Raw genomic sequence first — 12,770 nt, forward strand, 5'->3', positions numbered from 1 at the left:
TTGTGTTCAACAAATTCTCTTTGTCATAATTGAAGGTGATTATTTTCCATGAATGACCTGGTTTAATTAAGTGACATGCAGATCAACTGTGACTATAGCAACACTCACAAAACTGCCCTCTTGCTTACATTAAGCAGCTAAAGAACATTAACTAGATTGCTCTTCAAAATACTGTTACTGGAAATAAAGGGCACATCTGCTTCAATAAAGATACTCACTCATTAGTCACTTCCAATAGAAAGGGGAGTAGGGCAAAAAGGCTAGTGTTAATTTAAACTCAATAGAAAAAGAATATCAAAAATGAAGATATTCATTATTGTATAATATCTGTCTCTTTTAAACTTGAGAATTAACAGATTCAAACTACCTGTTATATTCAAACATAACCACTTTTAGAAATCCTATTCAGGCTTCTGATAAATACTAACAGCATGAATTGCCTTTGAAAGTTGTCACATTAAAGTGACCAGAGTTTTAAAAAAATTTTAATTTAAAAAAAAATTTTCCAAAATGGAAGGCTTTTGTTTGTCTGTGCTTAACATGAGGGATATGGACACAGGCTCAATAAATTGCTGGCTCAGGCCCCAGGCACTGGAATATGAGCTGGGTCCCCTGGGGTGTGATCCAGCCCCACTGCCAAGAGCTGAAGCAGATAAGGCCCAGGGAACACCATGGAGCCCAGCCACATGGACTAGGGCTTGGGTTTCATGACCTCTATGCATCAGTTTCCTCAACCACAGAGGGAGACCACATTGCCTCTTCAGGGGAAGGCTGTGGACAGCAGCTCCTGGCACCTCCTGGCTTCCCTTTCTCTACTATGGCCAGCCCACTCTTACTGCTTGCTCTGGCCTCGCCTACTGCTGCTCCCAGGAAAGAGGCTGCACTGGGCAACCAGAGATCTGACATTGCAGGACATGGCCTGGACATCTGACCAATCCTGTGAAAGAGAAGGATTTGGGTTTTATAGTGCTGGATATGTCTCAGGAGGCCTTCAATCCTGGCACCCAGTGAAAATAGTCAAGAATGAATTGAGGAAAGGCAGCGGAGCACAACAGACACTAGTATGGCAATATGTAAATCAATGGATGTGTAACTGATGTGATTCTGCAATCTGTGTATGGGGTGAAGGTGGGAGTTCATAACCCACTTGAATCAAAGTGTGGAATATGATATGTCAAGAAATTTGTAATGTTTTGAACAACCAACAATAAAAAATTTAAAAAAAAAGAATGAATTGAGAATATTTAAAAATAGATGTGAACAGCAAATAAATATTTCAACAAATTAATATGATGTGCCTGCAATGAAATGAGGATAAGGAAACTATTTTAGCATTAGAGGGCAAATGACAATGACTGAGCAGGCTACAAGTGCCTGGAGGACCGGGAAGCACTTAAGACTTTCGCAACTCTGAGTCCAGACAAACTAGCCAGGAAGCCCGAGCCTTGCAAGACTGAAAGAAGAAATGAGGTTACCAGGAAGGCTGTCTCCCCTGGGGGACGTATAAATGTAGCCACAGTGTGAAGACGGGGACATACACTGTTCCAAGAGACAATCTTAACTTGATACAGCTACTCTGGATGAATGCAGTTACAGGTCTTTCTCATTTGTGCTCTTGACAGATGTTAAGACTCTGCAGTGAGGTGTTCCATTTAAAATGCTGCTTTCTCTAATCACCTGCTCTGGGGAGTGCTCAGGACAAAAGCCAAAGTTGAAGAGCAGGACAAATTTTGATGCTTTAAGCAGAAGTTAGAGTTGGCCCTAAAAGATACTCAGGAAAGGGGGCTAAAGGGTGCTCATGAGAGGCCCTCAGGAGATGGTGAGTCCCGATTATCAGTGAGCCCCTATAAAGTTGGCACTTTGTTTGGCAACATATGACACACAACTGACAGTGAATGACAAGCTTTAGTCAGTCTTCCTGTGAGGATCTGCCAAGTTGTTCCACTCTCTAGCTTCATGGGGGTAGGAGCAGTCACCACCACCAGGACCACTGCTCAGAGGGACTGCAGCAGAAACAATAGCTCATTCCACCCAAAGTGCTTACAAAGTTCTTACTGCAGGACTTTAAAGCTAAAAATACAGGGGTGGACCCTGCCCTTAGGAAATACATACTTGATCAAGAATAAAGATGGGGGGGCTGGGATTGTGGCTCAGCGGTAGAGTGCTCACCTAGCACGTGCAAGGACCTGGGTTCGATCCCCAGCACCACATAAAAATAAAATAAAGATATTGTGTCCAACTACAACTAAAAAATAAATATTAAAAAAAAAAAAGAATAAAGATGGGGTTGGCCACCTGGTGCAGCTCAGATCACGGTTCCCAAGAGACAATAAGCATGCCTGGTTGCATATCCCCAGAGACAAGAAGAGCCACAACCCGAACAGACATTCTTCTGCTCTCTCTGGGGGTTTCTAGTGAACAAATCCCATGGCCTCAGTAACTCTCCTACCATGGCCATGTAAATGTGGTAGTCTTACACAACTGACAGTGAATGACAGCTCCCTGTCTTACTGCTACTGAAGGCCTTGACTGTTCTCTCAGGGACAGGCTTAACGGGACACCTGCTACTGGGAAGATGGTAAACGAACCTGCAGCCTCGCTCCCCTTAGCTGGGCCTCATGTTCACTGTTCCACCGTTCCTCCGGTTCCCTCGCTGAAAGTCAATATTTAACATTTAAAGAACAAAACTCCTTAAAATGGAATATCAAATCATATATTATCACTACCAGATGCTGGAGTTTCTAAGCTCTTAGAATGTACATGATATTCTGTTCTAACAGACCTCAGAAAACTTAGCAATCCCTTAAACTTGGTTAAAAAAATATTTTTTAGTTGTCAATGGACCTTTCATGGAAGTGCCTTTCACGAGTTAACTCACATAACTCTCAAGATAAACTGTGAGCTGGGTGCTATGAGGGTTCCCATTTGAGCACTGAGGAAGTGAAGAGGTTCAGAAACCTGCCTAAGAAATGGAGCTGTGAACCAAGCAGTCTCACCCCAGAGTTGGCACTGGGAGCCACACTGTGTGTTGCCTAAGAAGTGCCTCCTCCTGGCTCTGGCCTAAATATCCCTTCCAAGCCACGTGCTGCCAACAAGCAAGCACAAGTTAGGAAAATATTTTTCAAAAGGGCAGGAGCAGATTCTACTGGAGATGCCTCTCCTTGGAGCTACTGAAGCCTCCTTTGCCTGGATTACATTTCCCTGGAAGGTTGAGCTCTGTTTTTCAGGGTCAGTTCTAGCAAATCATCCCAGATTTTAATCCCTAAAAGGAAAGGTTCCCACCTAGAGCAATGGAATCCAACACACGACACAGTGACGAGCCACTTAATGACCTCTGGTCACTGATGAATCCCATAAGATTGTCACCTAGTGATGTCACAGTTTCTTAGCTTGTGTAAGCACTCTATGGTGTCTGCACAACCTGGAAATCAACTAATGTTCTTGAATGTATCCCCATCGTTAAGTTGGGTGTGGCTGTATTTCTTTCATGCTCATTAATCTTTTACCATCATACATGCATCCTTTGCAGATGTGGAAAAACCTAATTTGATCAAACTTAACCCTATGAGCTTTATGACTTTTTTGTTCCTTTCTCTGGTCACATTTTCTCTCTTGTTATACAAGGAGGCAGATCTCTAAAACTTGCCCTGAAAGGAGTTAAATAAACCTCTCATGGATTAAAAACCAGCAATGCCTTGATCTGCACAGTAAAATGTCTTACCCTGGCTCTTGCTCCTGAGGAACAGGAAAGAAGCTCAAGACTCACTGGAATTATCCTCAAAGGCTGACCACAGCTGCCCCATGAGGATGCAGAGTTCAAAGCCACAGGGATACTTCTTAGATGCTGCAAAGCCCCCTGTGGTCCTGCACCCCTCTCCTTGGAAATTTCTATTAATTCAGCAAAGGACAGTGCTGAGATAAGAGATTGCTAAGGCATCAGAAAATAGAGCACATGTATTATTTACTTTTTTAAAGCATGACTCTCAGGAGGTTTGTGTAAGCTAATCATTTCCCAGTTTGTTACCAGTCAGTTCCTAAAGAGGCAAAGAGCAAAGGGCACCTGAGTCAGAGGAAAGGAAGGTAGCTCCTACACACTGAAGAGGTGAAGATTCCAGCTATGTAACCAACACATCAAAAGCAATTTTAAAATTGTACATGGGATTAAAAAAACTATAGCCAAATCATCTGCAAAGAATCCAAATCTCCTCAAATTTCACTTTTAGCTGACCAGAAATGACCAAACCCAGGAGCACAAAGATTAATCAAGGTATAGACATACTGAGGGGTTACAGGCAATCTCAACATACAGATGGACTTCTGGGTTTGCAAACGCTTTGATCTTTCTCTGCAATCAATGTGATGCTAAAAACATGGAAATATGGGCTCCCTTTCAGTTGAAATATTGCTAGAGAGATATGCAGGGCTGCTACCTATAGTGACAGAAAGATCTCTTCATATTTACATCAAATGTACACAACAGCAGAAAAATGATTTCCTTATATACAATACAAGAACCATCTGACACAGCCATACAGAGACAAAAACAGCTTCTATAGTTTAAAAATTCTACAAAACATTTACTTCAAAATAAATATCTCTCTCTTGAAAAGCTGTAATTATTTTTTTTCCTAAACTTGTTTCTGAGCCATTTTAAGAATAATGTAACGATGCTTTAAGTGGAAAGAGGCTCACTGGCAAGGGATGCTACAGTAAAGAAACCCATAAGACTTTCCCCTGCATGCTGATGCCTATCTGGCTAACTCCTCTTTCTTACTTAACTCCTGCATACTAAAATTTCCCTGTCTAAATCCTCTTACTTATTTTTCATCTTTCAAAAAAAATTTGATCTTTTTAGATATATATGACAGTGGAATGTATTTTAACATATTATTCATACATGCAGTATATCTAATTAGGATCCCATACTCATGGCTGAATATGATGTGTAATTTCATTGTGGTATATTCATATAGAACATAGGAAAGTTATGTCCAATCATTCTACTGCCCTTCCTATTTCCATCCCCCCCTCCATTCCCTTCATTCTTCTTTATCTAATCCACTTAACTTCTATCCCCTACCCCCCTATTGTGTGTTACCTTCTGAATATCAGAGAAAACATCTGGCCTTTGGGTTTTTGGGATTGCCTTATTTCACTTAGCATGATAGTCTCCAAATCCATCCATTTACTGGCAAAAGTCAGAGTCATTCTTTTTTGATGACTGAGTATTATTTCATTATGTATATATAACACATTTTCTTTATCCATTCATCTGTTTAAATGCATCTAGGTTGGTTCCATAGCTTAGCTATTGTGAACTGAGCTGCTATAAACATTGGTGTCACTGCTTTACTGCTGTAGGATGATTTTAAGTCCTTTGGGTATATACTGAGGAGAGGGATAACTGGGTCAAATGACGGTTCCACTTCAAGTTTCCAGATCCTTTTAAAACCACATGACACAAATATCTTTGTTGTTGTTGTTGTTGTTATAGTACTGGGGATTGAATACAGGGATGCTCTACCACTAAACTACATCCCTACCCATTCTTTTTCCCCCTTGAGACAAGGTCTCATGAAGTTGTCCAGATTGGGCTTAAACTTGGAATACTCCTGCCTCAGAGTCTTGAGTAGCTGGGATTACAGATGTGTACTACCATGCCAGGCTCGACATATAAACCATTATCCTCATAAATCTATTTAAATTCTCTGTATTCAAATCAAACTTTTCCCTCCATCTACAAAAGTAGCATAAATGCCGTATCAGTAGCACGTTTAAAAAATCAGTTCTGGGGATGGGGCTGTGGCTCAGCAGTACAGTGCTTACCTAGCACGTGCAAGGCCCTGGGTTCGATCCTCAGCACTACATAAAAATAAATAAATAAAATAAAGGCATTGTGTCCAACTACAATGAAAAAAATTTTAAAAAAATCAATCTGATGTGAGAGTTTGAGGCATCAGGATTATAAGTTCGAGGCCAGCCTGGGTAACTTAGTAAGACCTTATCCCAAAATAAAAATAAAAAGGGTTGGGGTATAGCTCAGTGGTAGAGTACACATGGCTTTAATCCCCAATATCACTTAAAGATCAATTCCATGGGCTTTTTGCCCAGCAGTGAGCCTTCGTCTCACATTATTATATTTGAATTTATGTTGCTGTCTTGCACTTACTCAGTACCTACTAGGAGTATAAGGAACATAAAGAGATAAAACACAAAGGTCAAAAAATTTACAACCTAGGAGCTGGGGTGGGAAGGAAGTGATGTGAACAAAGGCAGCTTCTGGCAGGGAGCCAGGGCTGGGGCAGATGCCCACAAGCCTCTAAGAGAAGAGTGGGTCTGAGTCAGCCCACTGCCTCACACAGCAAGGGCTGTAGCCCGCACAGGAGCCCAGGCCCCATCAACTGACAGGAGGGCATCTTTGAGCTGAAGGTTGTAACAATCCAAGAAACTGGCAGGACTTGTTTAGGGAGCCTGGATATATTCCCCATTTGTATAAGACAGTGACTGTTAAGAAAAAAAGACATTCAATATGAAATAGGATGGTTCAAAAGATTCCAGCTCCCTCCAAATACAAAGTCTTGGGATTGAATCTGCAGCAATGGAAACATCTGGATGCTAATATAAATGATCAATTCCCATCTAAACAGTCAAGAGTTACCTTGATGATCAACATAAGGCTTGAAGGCCTGAAGGATTTTTGGCACAGCCATCCCCATGTCAAGTTCTGTCAGAGTTAGCTCGTTCATAAAGTAGGGGAGCTAGAGAAAAGAAATAAACAATAAATGAGTTAGGAAATGCTTAAAGTAAGTCAGAGTTCAACACACTCTTGGAGGGTATGGTCGTCCAGGTTTGGGAGACACATCACTTACTTAACCAAATATAATTGTGCACACACAATATACCACAGACAGAACCATGAACAAGGAGGCCAGTTCCTTGCTCTAGGGAGGTTTACACTGGGGAGGTACAAACCTGGGGAGGTAGAGACAGATAAATTGGTAGACAAATAATATAATCTTGTAAAGCAGGTAATAGGACACAGGAAGTGTGGTGCTCTCGGTCAAGGGTGGCTCTCTTGGCTACAGAGTCAGGGAAGGCTTCTCTGAGAAGTAACATTTGACCAGAGACCTGCCTGTGGAGTCAGAGCCAGCCACACTGGCGAGATTAGAAGGCCCAGAGTTGGTGAAACATGGGATGTGGAGCTCTCTTAGCTGACTAGTGCTTAGTGTCCGGTAGGAAATCACTACATTTCTGATAGGAAAACTCACCATTAAAACCCTTGTAAGAAATCACATCTCCTTGGCCTTGTGCTGGATATTTTCTGTTTGTCCCTTATAGCCATACCCACCCCCTAGGCTGAGAGGCTGGTCTGTGCAAACTGCATCCCTGGTCATCTTGCCCCTTGGCTTCTGACTCTCCCTGGTCATGGGATACACCACTGGATAGGGAAGAGCGTAGTCAAGCACTTGTCCTCTCCCTCCACTGAAGGTCACAGCTCCTGTGACAGAGGAAGCCCTTTCCACAAGCTACCCTGCCCAATTTCTGATAATTGATTTCTGTTCCCTGCCTTGCCCTTCAGGAAGGGTCGCAGCTCCCCACTTGTGCTGGCCCAGGAAGACCAAGAAAGATGAGTGGGTCTGAAACCAAGCCCACTGTCTAACACCCTGGCAGGGGCTAAATCCACACAGAAGCTCAGGCCTCAACAACTGCATGAGGGCATCTTTGGGCTGGAGGAGGCCCTATAACATCCAAGAGACCAGAAGGAGCAGTGACTCCATGACCCCTCCAGTCACTCATCTGAGCATGCCATCTGGTTCCTGCTGGGCCCCGACTAAAACACACCTCCTAATCTATCAGCAGGAATTTATTCTAGAAGAAATATCATAATAGCACTGGTATCATACTCAGAAATTCCAACATGATCTCAAGATTATACAGCTAATTCATTTGTATTTCCTCCATCTGGATTTTTGTATATGGTTTTTGTTTTGTGGTACAGGGAATTGAACTACTACTACTGCTACTACTATTAGTACTACTACCAGCACCACTACTACTGTGCTACATCCCAGTCCTTCTTATTGTTTTTATTATTACTATTATTGTGTGTGTGTGTGTGTGTGTGTGTTGCTGGGGATCAAACCCAGGGCCTAGTGCATGCAAGGCAAGCACTCTAACAACTGAGCTATATGCCCAGCCCTATTTTTTAAATTTTGAACAGGATCTCACTTAGTTGCCCAGGCTGGCTTCGAACTTATGATCCTCCTGTCTCAGCCTCCTGAGTAGCTGGGATTATAGGCGTGTGCCACCATGCCTGGCTATGTATGTATTTTTTAGAATTTCATGTTATCCATTCTTTTTGTGTAAGGTATAAATTAGGGATCCAATTTAATTTTTTCCCTAAATGACTGGTCAGCAATCTCAACCTATTTACTGAACAATCAATACCTTCCTTACTAACCTGTACTACCACCTTTAAATACTAGATTCCCAACACCCTGGAATTCTGTATTGGACTTTCTTTTTTCTGCCACTATCAAACTTATTATTTTAGCTTTATAATACATTAATTTTTTTTCTTTTTATTTTGGTACTGGGGATTAAATCCAGGGGCACTTTACCACTGAGTCACATCCCAGCCCTTTTATTTAATTCTGGGATAGGATCTCATTGAATTGCCAAGCCTGGCCTCAAACTTGTGATCTTCCTGCCTTAGCCCCCTGAGTCTCTAGGATTGCAGGTGTGCACTACTGCACCCAACTGTAACACAATTTTAAATCTGGAAAGTCTGATTCCTTTTCATTTCCTCCCAGAATTTTTTGAGTTATGAGCATTTTACCAGTTGAACACTGGAATAATTTTGTAAAATTTAAAATAAAAATCAAGATTTTAAAAATTTAAAAATAAACAATGTTTCCCACGAAATGAGGTAGCATCTAGTCAGGCAGAGACTTAATACCTAACTTGGCTGGGCCTCTTCAGCTGATTCTATGCAGAAAAGCATAAACTTGCAGGATTCATGAGGAGAACTGCACCTCTGATCTGTCCCGGGGGTGGAGGGGTTAGGTTACAGAGATTCTGATGTCTTCAATGAGCAAAATGTGAGTAGAGGCAGCATTCATGCGTGCATTTTTGCATTTGTGGTTACTGCATTTGGAAACCTTTCTCCAAAGAATAGGTGCTGCAAGTGGGGCTGACCCCTATCAACCCGCAAAAATGTACGTGGCCAAGGAAATAATCAAAATCTCACACACTTACACAGTGATTTTTGTTATTGTCATTCCAAGTCCCAGCACTTTAGAAGCCTGCCAGGTTAGACAGACTTCCTGGGGCTAGCTGAGGAACAGGCCACCTCCATCAGTGTTTCTATGGGAACGTAAGTCTGACAATGAGCCACACTAGGAATGTAACTATCTTCCTTTTTCTGTGCCACACCTCCCTCCACTATACCATCCTGTACCCTACAGTCCCTGAAAAGACAAAGGAAGGACCTGGGACAAGCCCTGAGACAAAGGAGGGGCCTCAAGGCACTGAGGGCTGAGGAGGTGGCAAGGGGTGGATGAAGCTTTACCTATCAGTAAGCACAATGGGGACTGCCATCAGCAGAGCCTTTCTTCCTACTTATTCACTTGTTTACCCAACCTCAAGAATCTAGAATATCTCTAACCACCCTTCCTCATACCCCTCCTCTATCCAGCTTTCTACCCTAGAACAGCCTCCTTCCTATGTTGCAGGACAAGGCAAGAGAAGATCAGTCGGTCTGTGCTGTTCACCCAGAAACCTTTCTTCTCACCCAATGGGCCTCGTGGTGAGACAGGAACCCACAGGCATGCTCCTGACCCTCTGGAATAAACTCACTGGGATAGAGCAGTCAGATGTATGGGTAATGCTCAGGTCGGTAGGTGATAAGTCAGAAACTGTGTGCAATGACAGAGCATTCACTCACACAGGCAGAGCCCCTGAGGGCCCCAAGGCTGTATTCAAGCAGCAACCAAGGCCCAGAGTGCATTTGCTACTGGGGCAGAAACCCAGCTTATTTGAAACCCATCCTGGGGCACCAGATACACATACAAGGCTGCTCTGTTACCGCATGACTTATTGTCATGTGTAAGGGTGACAATCTAAGATTCCAGGATAAGGCCAGCAGAGTTCTCCAAATGTCAAGTCGTCAAGGGAAACCAGGAGGTGGGAGGTCTATGTCACAGAGAACTCAGGCTCCTCTAGGCACTCTTCTGTTCCCCTTCTGGTTCTTGACTAGATGTTTAAGCAGAACCCACTCACTACTAGGTTTAAGAGTTAGCACCCTCCAGAGGTACAGGCTAGTTGGCAGTAATGAGTTCTTCTGGCAAATGGTGATGTCAGGTGCAGAATTTGGTACCTTTCTTCTGCCTTTCTGATCATTCCTATGCCTGGGTCTCCTCTGGTGATCAGGGCACTTCACTATGCAGCAGCTCAGGTAGGGGATGAGGGTGTGGCTATCAATGGAGGGGATACAGACCCCCACTCTGAATTCTCACACTGCTAGATCTAGATCACCCTTCTCTATTCTAACCTTTTAGTACGTCTGACCTCTAAAAGTAAAAAGGAAGTTGGTTGTGAACTGCAAAAGCCTATCTGACCAGCAAAAAGAGAAAATGAAAATAGAAAACTTTCCCTAACTTACTCTGGTGTGAGTCTACCATGGGGACAGTGGCACCATAAACTTCAGGCTCTGGGGAGAACAGTGGAACAAGCCTCTCAATCGGTCTGGACTATGCATAAGGAGAGCAGCTTCTGACTGGAGCTCAAACAAACCCTGCTTGCTTTTTCACATTGCTAGGAATCAGAGCCCTCAGAGAAGAACCCCAGACAGAAAAATCACAGGGGCAGCTCTGACCGTGTGCCTTGACATGGGATTCTAGCCTCTGTCATTTCTAAGGCGTTAAAGAGGCTGAGTGGGCTCTAAGTTGGCTGTTGGTGTCTCATAATCCAACGCAGAGGGTCATAGCTGCTTGGGTGGGACTGGCTAGCAAAAGTAGAGTCAACCCTCAACCTGCCTCAAGAACACACTGGCAGATACTTGTTGAAGAACACTCCCAAAGCCCTGCCCCAAATTCTGTCTGGAAATTTGCTCCTTTTCTTTATTGGGGTCAGAAAAAGGAATATGCTGGCTTGTAGATGGCAACAGAACTTAGCAGAACTCAACCAAGACAGACAAGGCTCTGCTCTTCACCTGGGGGAATGCCTGATACCAAACAGAAGCTCCCCATGCCCACATTTTCCTTCGAATCTACCTTAGCCCACAGCTTCTTAACCTGAAGTTCTTAAACTCTCTGAAACTGTGGGCAAAATTCTGTGCCAGTGTACATTTCTCCATAGGTTTCTGCTTCTCAAAGATATCTATGATCTAAAAGAAAAAAAAATAGAGCCACTAATACAAGCTACAGGCTGTGAAGACTTGGAGACCAATGTTACTCTCTTCCTGGTTGGGTCTTCATCAGGTCAAAGATATACTTTTAAAGAACCTCCAGAAGGCCTCGGTTGGCAGATGTATCCTTTAATGACTGTCATGAGGAATACTTTTGCAGTTTAAACTCACTCACAAGAGAGCTGGCTGAGCACCAGGAATGCTTCTTCAGCAGAGAAAGCCCAAAATAAAGTACCATCTGGCCAAAAAGTAAGGTCCATTGCAGACAGATTCTGAGTGAAGCTCCTAACTTTCCCAGCTGTGGGAAGCAGTGTGGCTCAGAAAGGGGTCTTCAATAGTTTGGGATTTCCTCTGAGAGTACTGGACCACTGCGAGGTTCAGACTGGGCTCTGGACAAACAATTTAAATTTGTTTCTTACTCAAACATAACAGAATTACTCAAGACAAATCAGTTTTAGGAGCTCACATTTTCCCCAGTAAATTCTGGACTACCACCTAGAGTGGATAATTATGTGACAACACAAGAAATAAAGTAAACAGGATAGTTCACCCAGTCCCCAGATACACTAAGATCAAGGTCAGTCTGTGATCTGGGTCAGATGTGTTGTTTGAGAACAACTTATTAGCTGATGTGTTAAATGCTTAAAACTAAATTATTTTTCATTCAGGATACAGAGTATAAAATGTCCAGAAATTAAGAAGTGGGAAAAGAGAAGTCTCTTGTGTAAAAAGCAATACCTTTATTTTGCTGAGTTTCATCTGAATTTTCTTAGACACCAGATCCGACCAGTATTTCTCTCCCAAGAAGTCCCAAAATATTCTTCCAAGCAAAGCATTCACCCAGGCTTCCTGTTCTTCCTCCTCAGAGGGTGGAGCCTCTGGCAACTGGCAAAAGTAAAGGGACCAAAATTAGCTGGAAGGCAACTGGAGAGTAAGACAGGTGCTTATTTTCATAAATAAATAAATTCTGAAGTTCCCTCCCTCAGAATCAGAGGACTGCATGAGACATATTTCTTGCCTATAAATGACAAGCCTCACATTAATTGGTGAATAGAAAAGGGAGAAATGAAAGCTGCCATCACAGTGGAAACCGTTTCCTTTCTCCACCAGTCTTCCTGTGAACCAGCTAATATTCCACATAAATAGCTTAGCTGCATTGCCCTGCCTCCCACAGTATCAAGGACATATCTTATCAAATGTCATTTTTTTCCAGCCCAGGCTTGGATGTGTAATTGTCCCTAGCTGGTCCTCATCCAGGCAGTCCTCAGTTCCCCTGTGGCCCGACTCTTAGGTTTGGCCTAATTCTTGCAAGGTCAAAATATTTGGGGGAGGTCCTTCTAAGACACTAAGCCGAGTGGGCATC

The 12,770-nt window shown here is 43.0% G+C and overlaps 1 protein-coding gene across 6 annotated transcripts in view; it reads right to left on the reverse strand.

Moving 5' to 3' along the window:
• Positions 1 to 12,770, reverse strand: part of Tex2 (testis expressed 2) — a 106,853-nt gene that overhangs the window by 15,885 nt on the left and 78,198 nt on the right. For all 6 annotated transcript variants that reach the window (XM_048798161.1, XM_048798162.1, XM_048798159.1 and 3 more), the window contains exons 6-7: positions 12,146 to 12,292; positions 6,659 to 6,758 (exon numbers count right to left, since the gene is read on the reverse strand). In XM_048798161.1, coding sequence (XP_048654118.1) covers positions 6,659 to 6,758; positions 12,146 to 12,292 — 247 coding nt within the window. The remainder of the gene's footprint in view (positions 1 to 6,658; positions 6,759 to 12,145; positions 12,293 to 12,770) is intronic.

The sequence above is a fragment of the Marmota marmota genome, unplaced genomic scaffold (assembly GCF_001458135.2).
Source record: "Marmota marmota marmota unplaced genomic scaffold, marMar, whole genome shotgun sequence".
Classification (NCBI taxonomy): Eukaryota; Metazoa; Chordata; class Mammalia; order Rodentia; family Sciuridae; genus Marmota; species Marmota marmota.